This window comes from Podarcis liolepis (genome assembly GCF_965112155.1).
Source record: "Podarcis liolepis genome assembly, chromosome: 1".
NCBI classification, from domain to species: Eukaryota; Metazoa; Chordata; class Lepidosauria; order Squamata; family Lacertidae; genus Podarcis; species Podarcis liolepis.
In genome coordinates this window covers 103,151,407-103,169,284 of record NC_139554.1, presented here as the reverse complement: position 1 = coordinate 103,169,284, position 17,878 = coordinate 103,151,407, and the positions used below count along the sequence as shown (strand labels likewise).

Here is a 17,878-nt window from a genome sequence, read left to right as displayed (position 1 = left end):
ATGGGAAGTGACATAATTTTAACATAGTAGACTTGAGTTGCAATGCAATGCTTTGCATGAGTTTCCACTCTATAGCTCAGTAGACATATATAGGATGTACTGTAAGAAACTTTGGACAACTGTCTACGTCTGGGTAACACAGGAGACATGCGACTCCCTAAAAAGAATAAATTATGCATTTTTCATGTTCAGATCTGGTTGTGAACTATACTACACTTTTGAGACCTACTTATCTACATTAATCTCTGGTTTGAATGAGATAAACTGGCAGATTTTAGCAATATTTGAGATATTTCACATTGGTGAGTGCAGTGACTACTAATTAAATAAAACTATTATTTATTAATCACCTGCCACACATGTCTCAGGGCAATGTACAAAATACAATGAAAACACAACACACACAAAATCAGATAAATGCAATATAAAGTAGGCAGGTGCCTATGGATAGCCTGAGAGCAGAACCTGAACACAATTTTGTTCGTAGGAATGAAAAACTGTAGTACGAAGCAATCCAGAAGCCTGACTGTGGAGCAAATGGTGATAAACATCAAAGGCTAGTAGATAGTTTTAAATGATACACGGAGTGAGGCATCAGTAGAAACAGTGTGCAACACTGATTAAGAATGGTCACAATTCAAGGCACAGTGTGTGGGAGCTGGGTATTTGGGAATACAGGATATTCCATATTCTAAGTTGCACCACTGAGTTTACAGGTGTTGCTATAACAATGCCCAGGTTTCTAGGTAAGTTAGATACATTATGTTAAGATAAGCAGCTTAATCTCTTACAAGCAAAAAAGAAGCTTCTGAATTGACAAAAGACATTTCCTCCACAAAGATTTAAAAGGCTACTACTAAAATGAGGCTGCATTTAAAATTGTATTTTTAACCCGTATTTTAATTAACTGTTTTTTCTTTTTCTATTACATTTTATTGTAATTTTATTGGTGTTAGCTGCCCTGAGCCCAGTTCTGGCCGGGGAAGGCGGGGTATAAAAGGAAGGGGGAAAAATTTAAGCCTTAAAAGGGAGGGAGATATGAAAAAATCATGGAGATTTTGTAGGTTTTAGCTCTTATTAAGGAAGAAATGGATACTGAACTGTATAAAGGATATAGATCCAATACGGAGATATTCACATATAAATTTACAAAAGCCACTTCAAGTACCTTGTTTGCAGGTGATGGAGAATCTTCTTCTTTTTGTCTTTTTACACCTCTCTTCAAAATGCTGGTAGAGGGAGAAGCTGATGGAGACCAAATACAGCGTGCCTGCACTCCATTAGGGCTTTCACTAATCTTGGCTACAGAAAGAGCATAAATTTCCTGAAACTTTAGAGGGGAATCTGAGCTATTTTCCTTCTGTACCAAGGCTGAGATTTCATGTTCTTCTGATCTGCTGGCTATATCGCTTTCTGCATCCTGTTCTTGAAGTTCTGGTACCTCTGTTACAGATACTGGTGTCTTGTCTACAACATTCTGAACAATGTCAGCTTTTGTTTCGCTGGCCTTTATTTCTTCAGGTTGGTTCACACTCATCTCTACGTCAGTCCTACCTTCTGGATGACCATTTTGAATACTATCTCCCGTTTTTATAGCACCTGGGTCCATGTCTGCTTTTAAGGATGGACACTGAACAATGTGTTCTACTGAATCAGAGTCTACTGAACTTGGTTCTGAAGCTGCTTCAGCCCAGCCAACACAATCCAGATTTTCTGCAACAGATGTGCCACTCTCATCTTTGACATGGGATGATTTCTTGAGTTCCTCTTTTGGAGTGTCACCTCCTAGCAAATCCTCTTCAGATCGGATACCCTCATGTGAATCTTTCAGGGCAGAGGAATTGCTAATGGAGGACAGTGGTGTGCTCGCTGCACAAGGTTCCATATTGAGCCTTTCAGCAAACTGAGAATCAGCAGCAGCAGGAATGCTTGGCAAAGCCATTGTTGATTTATTAGCCATCTTTTTAGACTCCTTTAACTTTAGTTCTGGGCTACCTTCTTTTTTTGGGCTACCTTCTTTTTTTGGGCTACCTTCTTTTTTTATTTCAGTGATAGACTTTCCCAACAGTGGAGATGGCTCCTCACCACAGCAGTTACAGCTCTTTGATTTCCTTGTCCGCTTGCTTCTTTTGTGCTGACATTCACTTGTCTCTGAAGACTTCTCAGGTGAAGAAGAGACACTGATAGCAGCAGTATAAGCATCACTTTCCAAACCTTTGGCAGGGGAATCAGAACATTTATCCATAACTGTCGTTCTCTGCCTTTCTAGAGATGACTCTGAAGTGGAGCGTGTCAGCATTCTGGCAGCAGTTCTCTCTGTATCTGAAGAGTCTCTACAAAGGGAAGTGTCCATATCTTGCTCAAGTCCTGAACATTCACTAAGTGGGAGGGAAGTTCTCTCTCTCTCTTGACCAGTAACACCAGACAGTAATGCTATTTCCATGTGTTCATCAGAGTGCATTACATCTTTATTTTCTGGTGGCATGGTCTGGATTTCTGTTGCAGGTTTTGCATGAAACTCTTGGCTTTCTAGCACTTCCTTCACCTGGCTTTCAATTGAACTGCTTTCAAGTGAACTACTTTTATTTTTCGATCTTCCTAACCTTTTCCTCTTTGTTCCTTCTTCTCTTGTTTCAGAACTATCAGACTCAGAGTTTTCTATACTGGTAAGTAATCCCTGTGAGGTTCTTCTTGTCTGATACCGTGGAAACCCTTTAGGTTTCTCACCAGTTGCTTCTGGAACAGAATCTTGCAAGTCACTGATGTCAGATGATTGACTTCCTTCAGATTTTTCATTAGTTATGCTAGTTTCCTCTTGGATAGTTCTTGAAACATGGCAGTCTTTCAAGATCGTACCTTCTGCAGTCCTGCTCCCATGTACATTGATTTCTTTCTTTATACTTCCTTGTGCATCTATTGTTTTATCAGGAACAGATTTTTGCTTTTGTGCAGAAGCCTCTTTACTTTGTGAAATCTTCTTTGGCAGAACCTTTTCACCATCTTTACGCCCATCTTTTTTCTGTTGACTGTTCTCTTTGTCTGGACTACCTGAAGCTCCTTCTGCAGTTTCTGGTTTTCGTCTTAAAGAACGTCTTAACGCTTTTGGATGAGGTGAAACTTGTGGACTTTGGCCAACATTAGATATTGTAGCTGCTGCTAAAGTCAGCTCTGGAGGGGTATTCTCTTTAGAATCTAAGTTTGCTCCTGCTTTGGTCTCTGCAACATTGTCCAAAATTTGTTTATTTTCTATTGTACATCCTACTGCATTCAACTCAGAAACTTGAGAAGGGATGTCTACCAAATATTCTGGTTCTTGTATTTCACCAGGCAATTCACACTTATCTTCTACAAGGTTGGCAGGAGACTCTTGCATATTTTTCTCCTGTTGCAACTGTGATATCTTTGATTTTTCTTCTTCTGAATTATCTGTTTTATTTTGCCTAAGGCTTGACTTTTTAATCCCAAGTGTACTTTCAGGTTGCAATTTTGAATTAGCCTTATTTTCATCTTTCAATCTTTTGACTTTGACATAAGTCTCCAGTGCACCTAAGATTTCTAGGTTTGACCTTTTAGGCCTGGGGGTGGCTTTTTCCACTTTGTGTTTGAAGGTGTTATTATTCTCCACATCTGGAATTCCTTTGAAAGAAGCATCTGAAGCAATCATGCATTCCTGTTTGGCTAATAAAGGAGTACTTGCAGATGTTCCAGACACAGTGAAAGTTGTAGGACTGAATGGTCTGTTTTCTGAACTATTAAATTTTTCCAGAGTTATGAAAGACTGTCTTCTGCTTACAGGCTGTGGGGTTCCTGAGATGACATCACTAGAAGCAGAGCTGCAGCTGCTGACATTAGAGGTACATTCATTTAGAGAACAATCCAATACTGAAGTTTCCCCTGGAAGTGATTTAGGAGCACATGTTTCCAATTTCTCACAATTTGGATCTAAGCTCTGTTTGCCAAAAGTGGTAAGCTGTTCAGCACTGGTGGAATTATTGTCCTCTGGAAGTACATCTGCCTTCCCACTTTCAGTTACTTCATGGGCAATGCCAAGCAAGTCACTTGCTGCTTTTTCATCCTGCATTGAAAATAGCTTAGTGTCATTATACATTTTTTGACTATACTGCCTACTTCACATCCCACCTTTCCTCGAAACTCAAGGCATTATTATGTGCCAGTTCTAGGCATCCATACAGCCAGATCTATTTAACTACAGCAAAGTTACTACAGCATGCACCTTCAGGCCATATCCTTGTTCAACAGTTATCGTAAAGAAACAAAAGAAAGAAAGAAAGAAAGAAAGAAAGAAAGAAAGAAAGAAAGAAAGAAAGAAAGTAAGTATCACTTTGGATACTTTTCCTGTTATTTTACCAAAATTGCAAGCATTACAATTTAATTTGTGTTTTTTGCAATTCCAGGATTTGTTCCAGGTAAGAATATGCAGGAAAATCCAGCAAAACTTGTGCAGGGGGAGGGGTTGACAGTTCCAATTATTCACTAAAACAGTTTGCTAGCTTCAAAAATCTAGTCATTTGTTCCAACTAGAAACTGGTGACAGTCCTTCAAGTATAGACTATGCACTTTCTATAATGGAAGGCCTGAAGCAATCCATACATCCCAAGGCACCATGGCAGGGTGCAGATAGGCTTATGCCTTCACTCAAAAAGGAAGTAAAAGCCATCCAATGTACTTCAATAATGTTTCAGATGTCAATATAAACCTTTTTGTGGCTGTTAGTTTGACACTTGGTAAGGATATGTGTCAGCAGCTACATGTGCTTTACTCCAGCTATAAGCTACATCCCTTTCCCTATAAGTCCTTTATAAAGATTTTTTTTAAAAAAAATACCATTACTATCAATTCCCAGCAACTGTCAACATATGAAGATACCTGGGGCACTGTTTTGTTCTCTTCCTTCTCAGGTTCTTCCTTCATATCCACAGAGGCTGGCTTATCCCTAAAATAAAGGTGACTTACTTAGATGCACGGAAAATTCAAACATTTTACATTTCAAAGCACTGTTGGTTCCTAATACTTACGGATAATCTTCCTGGCTCTGTGTATACTGGGAAAACAAGGTAGTATCTTGGGATGCATCAAGATTATTGTACATTGTAGGAATATCAATCCTGCAAAAAATAGAACTGGTCAACATTCCAATAAAATGAGTAGTCCTAATACATTTGATAAAGAATGGCATTTTAAGCTAGCAACTGTTCAAATTTGAAGGCTTGCTCTAGGGCCTGTGTAGGAACCATTCTACCCAGGGTTGCAATAAGCTCCCTTATTGGTTACTGAACCTAGCTGGGCAGAGGAAGTGGGACCAACTTGGAAGCTCTTCTTCTGCCAGCTCTTGGCAATGAAGGAGATGAGCTACCTAGAAAGTTTCAGACCTGGTGGCACACAGAAAATGTGCATTTCTTGACTCTTAAGTTACTAAGTTACAAACCTTTTAGTTCTTAGCACTTCTTTTTGGTGCTCTGTCAACACTCTCTCTTTTGTTTCTGGAGGAATAAACACAAAGTCAACAGTATTTTCCTCTTCCAGGAGCAAGTTTTTTCGATTTGTCTTTGTCAGCGAGTTTTCTAGTTTCATCTGCTTCATGAGAAAAAGTAAAAATAAAGAGTGTAAATAATTTGCAGCTTATGAACACTAACAGTACATATCAGACAATGCTGTAAACCTTGAGCTGTGGCTGAGTGAAAATGGTTTCTGTTCACATCTGGGGATTCTGTCTATAATCAATTGCAAATTCCACTGCAATCTTCAAGTGAGCCCCATACTTACATGATTCAGCTCTCCTTATCAACAAGAAAAATAACTGATGCTTAGAATAGAAAAAAACTGGGTATTATTGCTGGAGATGTAAGTGCCAATAAGAAACCATTTCATTTAATGAACTGATGTCTTACCTTTGAAGGTGTTACGGGGGAATTAATACTTTTCTGCTTTAGTTCATTGGTCTGTGCCAGCAAGGAGTCTCTTTTCCCACTAAGATTTACTTCTATTCCACTTATCTTTGCATCCCACTGGGAATTCTCTGTTTGCTGTAACAAAATTAAAATTTAATAAGAGTATTATAATACCTTAATTGAGTTCTTACTGTAGTTCTTACTATTAAACTACAATTTAATAAGAGTAATGTACTATTACCACAGAATGGCTGGGCTCACCCAGTCAGACGGATGGCATATAAATAAATTTATTATTATTATTTCTTCAGTTGCTTTTTAATGAAAAGTAACTCAAAGTGACTTACAAAAATAGCACATAGCTGAAGAACAACTTGAAACTAAAACAAAGTGAAAGCTAAAAACACATTCATAGAAGGGCAGGACTAAGAAAGCCCATCACTGAATGAGGCCAAAGATAATTAAAGGCCAAAGGTTTGGTGCAAAAGAAATGTTATTGCTTGCCACGTTGAGAGCATTTCATAAATGGGGACCCACCGAGGGGGTCTGTTCTCATGCCGATACCTTCTGCATCTCTCTTGGAGGGACACACAGAGAAAAGTCTCAGATAAACAAAGTTCATGTGGGAAGAAGAGGTCCTAGTTTCACCAATTCAGATTGTCAGAAGTGCTGTCAACTAAGTTTCTCCACAGATTTATCTGCAACTACCTTTAATAAACAAAAAAACCCCACCACACTCCTACTTTAGCAATTGTAAGCTGAATGAAGGTGTGCATTTTGACCTATTTACTTAGAAAAATAAAAAGGTTTACTACAACCAATGCCAAACCCTAATACTTACAGAATCAGAGCATGTCCCGTTACATTCTCCCACTATGTCCGTGTTTTCAAAGCCAGGCAACGAGAGTAAATTTTTTTGCTTGGCTTGGCACAAAACACATCTGAAAGGAAGCAATCATGAAAGTTGCATTTAAAATCTTTGAATCCAATATTCAGACTTGGAACAATTAGTTTTTGGTACCATGTTTACACTTGAAAACTTATAAGCAAAGAATGAAGCTTTGAGTTGCTAGCTACAATGCATTTTCAAGATGATGCAGCTTGGTATTCTATATCCAAACCCAAACATTATGCAAAACTTTCACCTGTTTTGATTGTCTGTATATGAATTCTATACTAGTTTATTGTGTGAAACGCCAAGTGAAATATGAAATTCTGGAGGACAAACAATACTATTACTTTGCTTCTGTTGTACAAGTTACTTCATTAATCCCAAATCAGAAGTAATTAGCAGTCAGTCAACATCAACCTTTCCCCAACCAAAAAGAACCACTAAAAGGTACCTGGTATTTATAAGCTTGACCAGAGGAGTGATAGAGAAAAGGAGAAAGCAGTTCTAGTCAAAAAGTTCCATTTGAAGTCCTTACATGAAATTTTGTACAGGAAGGATTACACAAGAGGCAGGGTTAAGCCACCCTTTCCTCTACCCATTCTTCTGCTCAGATTTGCAGCGTCTAAAACAGGCTTCCTCAACCTTGGCCCTCCAGATGTTTTTTGGCCTACAACTCCCATGATCCCTAGCTAGCAGGACCAGTGGTCAGGGAAGATGGGAATTGTAGTCTCAAAACATCTGGAGGGCCGAGGTTGAGGAAGTATGGTCTAAAGAGTTATTCTGGTTTTTAATTAAAGGAACTGTCATAGTGACCCAACCCCATGTCAGGACAGTTATGATATAGTTGTTTTCATATGCATCTACCGTTTTTCAAGTTCCCCCAACAAAATGCTTCCGATAGAAGTGCTTCATGTTTAGCAGACTGGAAAATGGATAAGAATGCTTTTAAGATTGGCCGTGAGCTGGGATGGGGCTCTACACAAGTAAATGAGTTTGTCCACAAGTCTATAGGTATATCACAAGCTACAAAATTCTTACTTTAATTCTTCTGGGTATGTCAGCACTACAGCTTTACCAAATGTTGCATTCCAGAACTGAGCCGCTTGACTACGTAGCTGTTTATTCTTGTGCAAAAGCATTATGCACAGCAATGGAGAAAGCTCTTGCAGCAGCTCACTGTCAAAGGATCCAGCATAGGAAGACTGAAAACAACTAATACTTTCTGCCAATAACTTTTCAAACTGGAAAATAGAAGGAAAAAATGTATCAAAAAGGTTATAGCTGCAAAAGGTGTTAACAGCAGATAATGGGCTAAGCATTGTCTACTTAGTTCAATGTAAAACTTAAAGCAAGAAGGCCAATAATATAAGGAAGTTCTTGGAACGCTGTTTACAACCCCGGAGGCCCTATTCTCTAGGCTAGATGGCACAGAAGATCATGGCAAAATCCTACACTAGACGCAAATAATGCACAATGAAGCAATTATTTACTACAAGTTTTTTCCCCTCCTCAAACTCCATGCACTGATTAGGCAATTCCTTGCCTGGGTTTAATCATGCAACACCCACTTAATTATGAGGAACTAGCGAAGTCTGTGGTAGCACAACAGAGATGCTGGTAAAACACACACACACTATACACTATGTGCAAGGGCAGCTCCTTTTATGGAATTATGCTACTAGGCTGCATGGTATTAAAAAACATATTCAAGAGACAGAAAAGCTTCCCACCACCACCAGTCCAAATTACCTTGTTGTTGAGCCCATTGGTCACTTTAGATGCATTAGTGGACCTGATGGGGGAAAGGAGATAACTGATGAGTATTCATATAAGGAATAACCTCTGCTTCTTTATTTCTTTATTTACTGGTTACAGCATTCATATCCCCTTAGCCAAAAAAAGCTCTGGGAGTAGCTTACAAAAAAAGTTTTAAGACTATGCCTGCCCTCAGGCGTACAATTAGTCTTAAAAATAGATTCAGTCAGATAAGGTACAATATAGGACCTACCTTATTTTTATAGTTTAAAATTGTGGCAAAGTGTTTTCAATAATGTTTTTAAAGCTGTGACCTCCCCTTTATGCTAAGATGAAAGGCAATCAATCAATCAATCAATCAATCAATCGCAGGAGGAAGCTCAATATAGGAAAAAACTCAAAAACTGGATAGTATTGTAATTTTATCATAACCATAACATTTATACACATTTAAAGAAACACACCATTTTGGGACACATCAAATAGCCAACCAAATCAAGGCTGCCAAGAGTGAATTTTCAGTAAGCAGTTGATTCTAACCTCCTGTAGCTTTTAGGGCTATCACCCAATTAAGCAACTCTCAGTTTGATCAATGATGAGCTTCGGCCTACTGACCAAACTTGTATATTGATAGAAAGGTAACTCTGAAGCAAGTGGTGTACTTTCTTATTTTTGGATGAAGCACACATCTCTTAAGGAGGCATCATTTTTTTTAAAAAAAGTATCGCTTCCCCTTCTGTGTCATAGGAAATGACATCTCTTAAAACTGTGTGCTCTCTGCAGTTAATACTTGTGTTAAATATATTTTTAAAAACAGCTGTAAAAGCAAAATTTAAAATGAATAAATCTGATTACAGATTGCAAATGGAACAAGGTGCTACGTAAGCTGCTATCCAACTCTCAATGTAGCATCAATAAAGTACCTCTGGAACATCATTGGACTAGTGGTATAGCCATGTAGGTTTCCTAAGCTATTTCAATCACATGTATGAAACAAGTTAGCCATAGTAACGAAAGTAGTATACAACTGCAAAGTCAGTACTGCATAGCTATATAGCAGAGCACTCACTTTATTTTTTCATAAAATGCTGATAACGGTTTCGCAATAGTTCTGAACAGAGGTCTGATGACTGAAGGTAGGGAGATGTGGCCAATGATATTTTGAAGAGCACCGATAACGGAAGTGCTGATAGAGGTCTTTCTTTCAGGGCTGGATTCCTTGGACACAATCATCTGAAGTGAGTTTACTAGTATCACCAAAAGTTTAATTAAGGACGACAGCTTGCCAAGGGGATCTTTTTTCTTTTTGGACCAGTCTGCAGGCATCTGTGGGGCTAAGGAGCAGTATGTTAAGTTGACAACATTTATTTTAGCAAATAAGGTAGTTTATATTAAAGTTAAGGTTTAAATAGCAAGGACCACCACACCTGCATCTATTTATAAATACCATTCCTCCTTTCCCTTTCCCTTGGAACATGCCGAATATTGAGAGTGTTATTCAATACTACAGCTATATTCCTTGTACAGGGTTAAGAGTTCATATGGAGATCGTGTACTCCCTTCCCTTTCCTGTTCCCATATTTTAAATTCTAGAACATGAAGTAGCTGTAATTAACATCACAGCAGATGATTAAGGGCAATGGGATAGGATGAAGGAATCTTCACAGGAGGGGAAAGTACATGTAATCCTAATGGCCTGCTTGCCTCTTAACCATGTGCAACAGCCCTTCCAAAGGAGGAGGGCAATACAGCAAGAAAGCCTATTCTCCCATGTAAGGGAATGGTGCAAACACATACACCCCAGGGGCTCCTTGCAAGTTTCAAGATCCCTCACTCCACACGTACCCTGCCTCCCATCATGACAAGCATTTTACTTAAAGTATTTAATAGCACAGCTGAAGAACTTAATCCAGACTAACTTTAAAAGTAGTTCACTGCACTGCTGACTTCAGTAGAGGCTTCAGAATTTATGTCAAACTACCAAACAACACGAGTCTATACAACTTTAAGAAGCTTGTTACTAGAAGTCTGAGCACAGCTCTTAATCAACACAATCAATTCAACTGTCAAAACAGTAAACTGACCAAACATGTACAGCAACTCAGTAGCTCTCTGTTTCATAATACAGGAAGCCTAGATACATTTGAAATCAATATTATGAATGCCGATTCTTACATAGCCTAAGAAAACAACACTCAAGCACAAGAAGAAGGAATAAAGGAAACCCCAACGATGCAGAAGCACAAAAAAAAACCTTTAGAAAAAAAACACTGAGGGGGGGAAATCCTGAAACAGTCAAATGAGGACTGAGCAGGCTCACTGGGCAAGAAAAGCTGACTGACAAGGTGTGGAAGAGAGAGGAAGTATCAGAAAATCAGGAGAAGGAATGGAATGAACCACTCCCCAATGCAACATTTAGTTGCAGATTCCACTTATTATCCTTACATCTATTTGCTGGTTGGTATTTAGTGCCATAAGGTGCAAAATTGATGCAGTCAACCATAACTGACATGATGTGAGCGAGGCCATCCAACATGGACTGATTCTGAAAGAAAAGAAATATATTTACTACATCAGTATAGAATGAAAAACAAGGGATAGGATTTTACATAAACACCAACCACATTTTGTATTAAGAGCAGCCTATGCAGTCATACCCCGGGGTTACAGATGCTTTGGGTTGTGCACCGCACTGAACCCGAAGTATGGGAACAGGTTACTTCTGGATTTTGGCGCTCGCACATGTGCAGTACCGCTAAATCGCGCATGTGCAGAAGCGCCAAATTGCAACCCGCGCGTGTGCAGACACGGCACTGCAGGTTGAGAACGTGCCTCCCGCACAGATGACTGTACTTACAATATCTGCTTCATCTTCTAATCCAGATATTATTTTAGCACAGAGTTCTTCACAGCATAGATTATCTTCTGCTGTTGCTACCAGCAAAGCACAACGGGCAAATGCTCTATAGAGCTCTGACCAGGAACGGAGCAATGTTTTCATTGTAGGCTGTAATGAAAGAAAAGAAGCAGAGATCACAGTTCTTTCTGGTCTAAGATTACTGCTACACACACTTCTTTCTTTTTTTTAAAAAAAAATCCAATTAGTTTCTTACCTGTGGAAATTCAGAACATGGGAATATGGTATTCACAGGGAGGAACAATGCACTGTAAAGTGCATTGAAATTATGTTCCAAAGCATCACCTTGATTTACTTCATTTGTCTAAAGGGAAAAAACAACAACAACTGAACTTTATACACTCAAAGAAACCTGGTATCCTTAGCTTTGTTTTTCTAAAATATTTTTCACTTTTACTCTAGACATGCATCATCATTAAGACACATGGGAATTCTGGCTTTTTGTGCCTGACTGGATCCGAGATCATTTTACAGACACTATACTTTTAAAATGCAATTCCAGCAACTTACATTCTTTGGTATTTCCATGTATAGTCATTTAGGTAGAACCAACACACTGTACCTGGTTAATCCACTCAGTTAAGGGGTTAACTATAATACTCCACATTCTCCAGAGGTGCTCCTTATTTTCCAGATACTTTGAGCTTTGGTTGACAATTGTGAATACAGACTCACTAAAAGTCAGAGGAGATGTAGGGCCAGACAAAGCACATCCTACAAGTGATTCATAGTTCAAGAAAAACCTGATTTAAAAGAAAACAGAAGAATCACTCAGCAACTTCAAATTATTTAGCAACTACATCATTCAACAAAGTTTTAATAACTTTGACTTATAGATTGAGGAGGAAAAGGAAAAATATTAGTTACATTTTAAAGCAGAAAATTATAGTAATCAGATCAGCCCAAATGAATTCAGATATTAGGATATATAAATACCAGGGTATAGAAAAGCTTTGCTCTTAGTACCTACCTTTCATCTTGAACATAGCATTTCAACAGATCTTCATGGAAAGAAAGCTGAATTAAAAACAATGCTGGAGTCCCCTAGCAAGGAAAAAAGCCACAGTACTTAGTCAACAAGTCTGCTATGTTTGGCAATATTTCACAAACATATGGCTCTATTCTGTCTTACGTATTCTATCCCGTAGAAGCATCAACAACACCTGTTCACTGGATTAAGCTACAGGGGTCAACAATTATGTTTCAGTTTCAAGGAACAGATCATTGCTAAATGATTCAATCCCAAGATGTGATCTGTGTTTACCGTGCTCATATGCAATTACAAAGTGTGACTGGAAAGTTCGGTGAATGGTCACAGAAATCAGACAGCGAGAAATATTTGAACATACAATCAGCATCGGAAACCCACAAAATGCTCACAATTGTGTATGGAGATGAAGCTGTAACTCGAAAGACACGTGTATGAGTACTTCAAGCATTTCTGTGAAGGGCAGCAAACCATCGAAGATGACCCTGTCTGGCAGACCATCAACGAGCAGAATAGCAGCAAATTTCGAGAGAGTTTGTGAGTTATTGATGTGAGATCAGCGTTCGTCCATCTGAATGATGGCGGAAGAATTGCATATTCTGTGTGAAATCATTATTGATGTTACTGAGTTGTCCCACCCTCCATATTCTCCAGATCTGGCCCCACCGGATTTCTTTCTTTTTCCAAAACTTAAATCTGACTGAAAGCGCACAGATTTCCCAACATTTCACATGTCCAAGCTGCTGTGATGAGGGAACTGAAAGCAGTATGAAAAGAGGACTTCTCCAGAAGTTTCCAACAGTTCTACGAACGTTGTCAATGGTGCATTGTATCAGAGGGAGCCTACTTTGAAGGCCTGCAACCCATGTATGTTTGAATATTTCTTGCTGTCCAATTTCTGTGACCATTCACCAAACTTTCCGGTCACACCTTGTATAAGACTTTTGGAAAGAATTTTTTCAAAGAAAGAGAGCTAGTGGGGAAAACCTGAAGCCCTTAAATGGCTATTAATCAGCTACAACAATCTATTTATGATCTCTGATCTCAGAAATGCTACACTTGATGCTACAATCAGATACACATTCAGCTTATGATTAAGAAACTGGTATATTCAAGGGTCGCAGGTCACGCTGTGGTCTAAACCACAGAGACTAGGGCTTGCCAATCTGAAGGTTGGTGTTTCGAATCCCTGCAATGGGGTGGGTTCCCGTTGCTCTGTCCCAGCTCCTGCCCACCTAGCAGTTCAAAAGCACATCAAAGTGCAAGTAGATAAATAGGTACTGCTCCGGCAGGAAAGTAAGCGGCGTTTCTGTGCACTGCTCTGGTCTGCCCGAAGCGACTTAGTCATGCTGGCGAGATGAGTGCGCAACCCCAGAGTCATCCGCGACCGGACCTAATGGTCAGGGGTCCCTTTACCTTTTTTATATTCAAGGCATATTGTATTTTGTTGCACCCTAGAAATGTCAATATCTCTCTTTCCAGCTTTTCTTACTAATAGAACCTTGGCAATCTTAGGCTAAAATAGTTAATGTTTTAAACAGGGAGCCCTCCATCCGACTCCTGCCAATATTTTTTGGTATGGTCACTATTCAAAGAAAAGGAGTCAGGCTCCTTATATACTATGCTGTAGTATACATAAATACTCAGAAACATTTCTAGCTAAAGCATACATGCGTCTTACTAGTTATGCTTTGTCAAGAGAACAAAGGTCATCTGCCTATTATATATTGTACAAGTGACATGATGGGTAGGATAAGCTTTATACACACAAACACAAAGCCCACTTACATTCAGAAGATCCATGTCAGCAACCTGATAAGCTGGGGATCCTAGTACTTTTGAAGGCAGTTCTTTGATTGTGATTTCTATCAGGGACTAAAGGAGGAAACAAAACATAATTATTCATCTAAAATAGTTACGTAGCATGAATACTAAACCTTATCTTTAAACATGAGGAAAAAACATTCATCTTGTTTCATCAGGTTATGGGGTACAAAGAGGAAATCAAGGATTAACAGAAGCAGTGATCCACAAGACTGGAAAGACCAATTCCAACAATACTTAGCTTGAAAATCCTGTGCCAACTAAGCAGCGAGTGCTTAATGAGTATCAGCACTGGGAGCAAGCGCTACTCACCAGAGCAAATGCTGACCCAAACAATGTCCAATGGGACCAGTTCAGAGATCATATAATCTGTAGATATGCCACCTCTTATCATAATTTAATAGCTATATAAACACTTATAGACTATAATAAACAACTTACCATTGACTTTAACACAGATAGTTCATTTGACACAACAATGTTTTTTAAGGCCTGAAGTAACATAGTGAGTACGTCTGAGCTTTGCCGTTCTCTCTTGCTCCCTAAAAACAAGCGACGCAAAATTAGGCCTTGAATACAATTTGGTCTTGCAAAACCTGCAGCATTGCCCACCTTAAAGGACAGAGCTGCATTAATGCTCTTGCTGCAAGTTTTAAACTGAGTTCTGCTTTCAGGTAAATTATTGCTGTTTAGAAATAGTGGCCTGGAATTCACTTTGTTCGTGTTAAATGTTCTACCAATTTGTTTTGACACAGCTGTAAGCAGAACTGAAAAACGTATGTGTTTTTCAACTCTATCATTTGTTACTCAGTTTAAGTTAGCACCAGTTCCTGGACACTGAGTGTTAGAGCCAGGTTCTTCATGCCTAGAATACTTTTACCTGGATGGTGCACTTACTTGTCCACACTCTTACTTTCCAATAATCCTCATAAGCTTTTATTATAGTCTACACCAGAACATTAATATATCCACTTACCTGATTCAATTGCCCCTTTCACAAAACGAATCATTGCCTTCCATATAGCACTTAGACTAGTATCTGTAAGATAAAGAATGAATTAAGGGCAAATTAATAACCCAATGAAGAGCTAGATAAATCAAGTTTTGACTACTGCCCATTTAGAAGAATCCTTTCTATCAACTTGCATAGCACGAAGCAATATTCTTAGGGGGGGAAATAATCTTACCAGAAGCATCTTTTCCAACTGCAATGAAGCCAACCTGAACTGCATTTATGAATGTGCTGGCATGCTTACAGAAGAACGAAGGACTGGTGATTACTGAGTGCTGAAGAGGTTCTAAGTGGGAAGAGAAAGCACAAGTTATATCATTCTTATCAATTGTCAGAGCAGCTAGCAGCGTAGACTTGTGTTGTGGTATTATAAGCTGCTTGAACTTTCCAAAAAACGTATAACATTACCTAAACTAAGTGCAATGTTGTTTTCTTTGGAAAACGTCAAAACGTCTGGTCCCATGAAAAAGTGAAGTAGCATTTCGATTCCTAGAAGTTGAATTGATGGAATGGCTGTAACTCCTGTACTAGAACTCAGGCTCATCCTTTGATTTGCAGGGGTTCCATTGGGGAAAGCACCTAAATAAAACCAGTAGTACATTACTTGAACCACAGAAACTTTTATATACACGAAAAAACACAAAAATGATATATAAACAAATGATTTTGGGGGGAGGGGAGATCAAAAGACTTAACTATGGCTTCTATTTCAAAAACAGGCTCAGACTATGCTGCTAATCTCAAAGCTTTACATGTAGTCTGAATATTTGTTTTAGAGAAGTAATTGCAAGAGCTCTTAAAGACTGTAGCCACAGAATCTTATAGTTTAATACACTGGAGATATGATTCAGATGCAACAAATGTGCAAAAAAGACAAATTCTTAAGTACACATACTGAAGAACCTTTCCATATGAGGCTGTACAAACTGAAATATATCCATTACAACAGGGTAGGTGGTGCTAAGGATAAGTCCATGCATATGTAACCTCATGATATAAAACACAGTATTTGAATTTTTAGATTTCAGATTTGTTGCATCTAAATCATAGTCAGAAAGAGATTTCCCTCCTACCTGATTTGTGTGCAGAACCCGGTGTTAGTAAACTCTGGTTAATAGCTAACCGTGATGAATTTCCTTGTAGAACGGAATCTAAGCTTAAAGTGCTCTGAATCAATGGCACACAAACCTAAAAGGGGAAAAAACACCATGAGGCAAAACAGAAGCAACTTAACAGGTTGGGGCTAAACTGCCCAAACAAACAACAGACTTCCATGTAGGAATCTACTAAAGTCTTTATCTAGCACATGAATGAAAATAAGGTTTTAATAGACTTCAGCTGTACTTGTAGTTCCATGATTGTAGTAAGTGTGCTTAAGGCTCCATAGTCTCGACAGTAAGAGGCAACAGTGATGCATTTGGGCACTAATATTAAATGCCACCCACAAACTAGTTCAGCCAGCTCAATTGAACTAAAATCAGCATAAATCCAAATACTCTGGTTTAATGGTTTCTGCAGATCAGCTTTAATCACATATTTATTACATTTATATCCCACCTTTTCTCCAAGTAGTTCAAGGTTTACATGGCCATACTTCTTTCTGTTTTAGCCTCACAACCACCCTGTGAGGAAGGTTAGGCTGAGACACAGTAACTGGCCCAAGATCATCCTGTGAACTTCATGACTGAATTGAGAGTTGAACTTTGGTCTCCTAGGTCTTATCTGTTCCTAACAACTACTAGACATATCATAACTATAAATTCTCCATTATGCAGGTAAGGGTGGTATTCAATACTAGTCCTAATCAGACTAGACCCAATGAAGTTAATGCACAAGTCAAATAAGAGAAAACAAAGCTAAGAACTTTTTGGGAAATCTGCTTTAACTAGTGTTAATATTAGCGTTAATATAAAAGATGAGATTACCTGTTCAAAGTGGGCTGGGAGATGAGGTCCCAACCTCATCAGTAAATACCACCAGACCTCTAGCTTTGTCAGTGCCAGAGCTTCTGTTCTCACGTGAATGGAACTCAGTGGTTGCATTAGCAATTTCAGCCTTTTTGCACTGCACAAGATTTCTTGGGAGAAGAAAATGAAACTTGGTTTTGTTACATGTGATTTAAAGTTAAAATCAGTTTTCAAACTCAAAAGAGGAATTGTGGCTTCAACTTCAGGTGAACTTTTTTTTCAAGACCACAACAACTTGATTATTACTTGTTTACTTATTTGTGAAATCAGAGATGCAATACAGAGGTCTGAACCTACTCACCTTTTCCAAAGTATCCAAAATCTTTGGAGGTATTTGATGGGTTTAAAAAAAAAAATTTTTTTTTTTTACTTATAGTCATTTCTGGATCCCTTCATTAAAAATGCAGACGAGTAGATATTTGCCAGCACACTTTTAAACTATACTGTGGTACCTCGAGTTATGAACTTAATTCATTCCAGAGGTCTGTCTGTAACCCAAAACCATTCTTAACATGAGGCGTGCTTTCGCTAATGGCGCCTCCCACTGCTGCCGCACTGCCAGCGCTCAACTTCCACTTGCATCCCAGGACAACGTTTGCAACTAGGGGCATCTA

General features: G+C 38.7%; 1 protein-coding gene across 3 annotated transcripts in view; it reads right to left on the bottom strand.

The window, feature by feature from the left end:
• RIF1 (replication timing regulatory factor 1) overlaps positions 1-17,878 on the bottom strand; it is a 34,242-nt gene that overhangs the window by 6,252 nt on the left and 10,112 nt on the right. For all 3 annotated transcript variants that reach the window (XM_083492793.1, XM_083492795.1, XM_083492794.1), the window contains exons 9-29: positions 17,223-17,374; positions 16,371-16,485; positions 15,706-15,876; positions 15,473-15,583; positions 15,262-15,324; positions 14,727-14,827; positions 14,250-14,336; positions 12,444-12,517; positions 12,036-12,216; positions 11,670-11,777; positions 11,414-11,563; positions 11,002-11,101; positions 9,626-9,890; positions 8,551-8,593; positions 7,840-8,042; positions 6,751-6,850; positions 5,910-6,044; positions 5,447-5,595; positions 5,037-5,126; positions 4,888-4,954; positions 1,169-4,075 (exon numbers count right to left, since the gene is read on the bottom strand). In XM_083492793.1, coding sequence (XP_083348919.1) covers positions 1,169-4,075; positions 4,888-4,954; positions 5,037-5,126; positions 5,447-5,595; positions 5,910-6,044; positions 6,751-6,850; positions 7,840-8,042; positions 8,551-8,593; positions 9,626-9,890; positions 11,002-11,101; positions 11,414-11,563; positions 11,670-11,777; positions 12,036-12,216; positions 12,444-12,517; positions 14,250-14,336; positions 14,727-14,827; positions 15,262-15,324; positions 15,473-15,583; positions 15,706-15,876; positions 16,371-16,485; positions 17,223-17,374 — 5,372 coding nt within the window. The remainder of the gene's footprint in view (positions 1-1,168; positions 4,076-4,887; positions 4,955-5,036; positions 5,127-5,446; positions 5,596-5,909; positions 6,045-6,750; positions 6,851-7,839; positions 8,043-8,550; positions 8,594-9,625; positions 9,891-11,001; positions 11,102-11,413; positions 11,564-11,669; positions 11,778-12,035; positions 12,217-12,443; positions 12,518-14,249; positions 14,337-14,726; positions 14,828-15,261; positions 15,325-15,472; positions 15,584-15,705; positions 15,877-16,370; positions 16,486-17,222; positions 17,375-17,878) is intronic.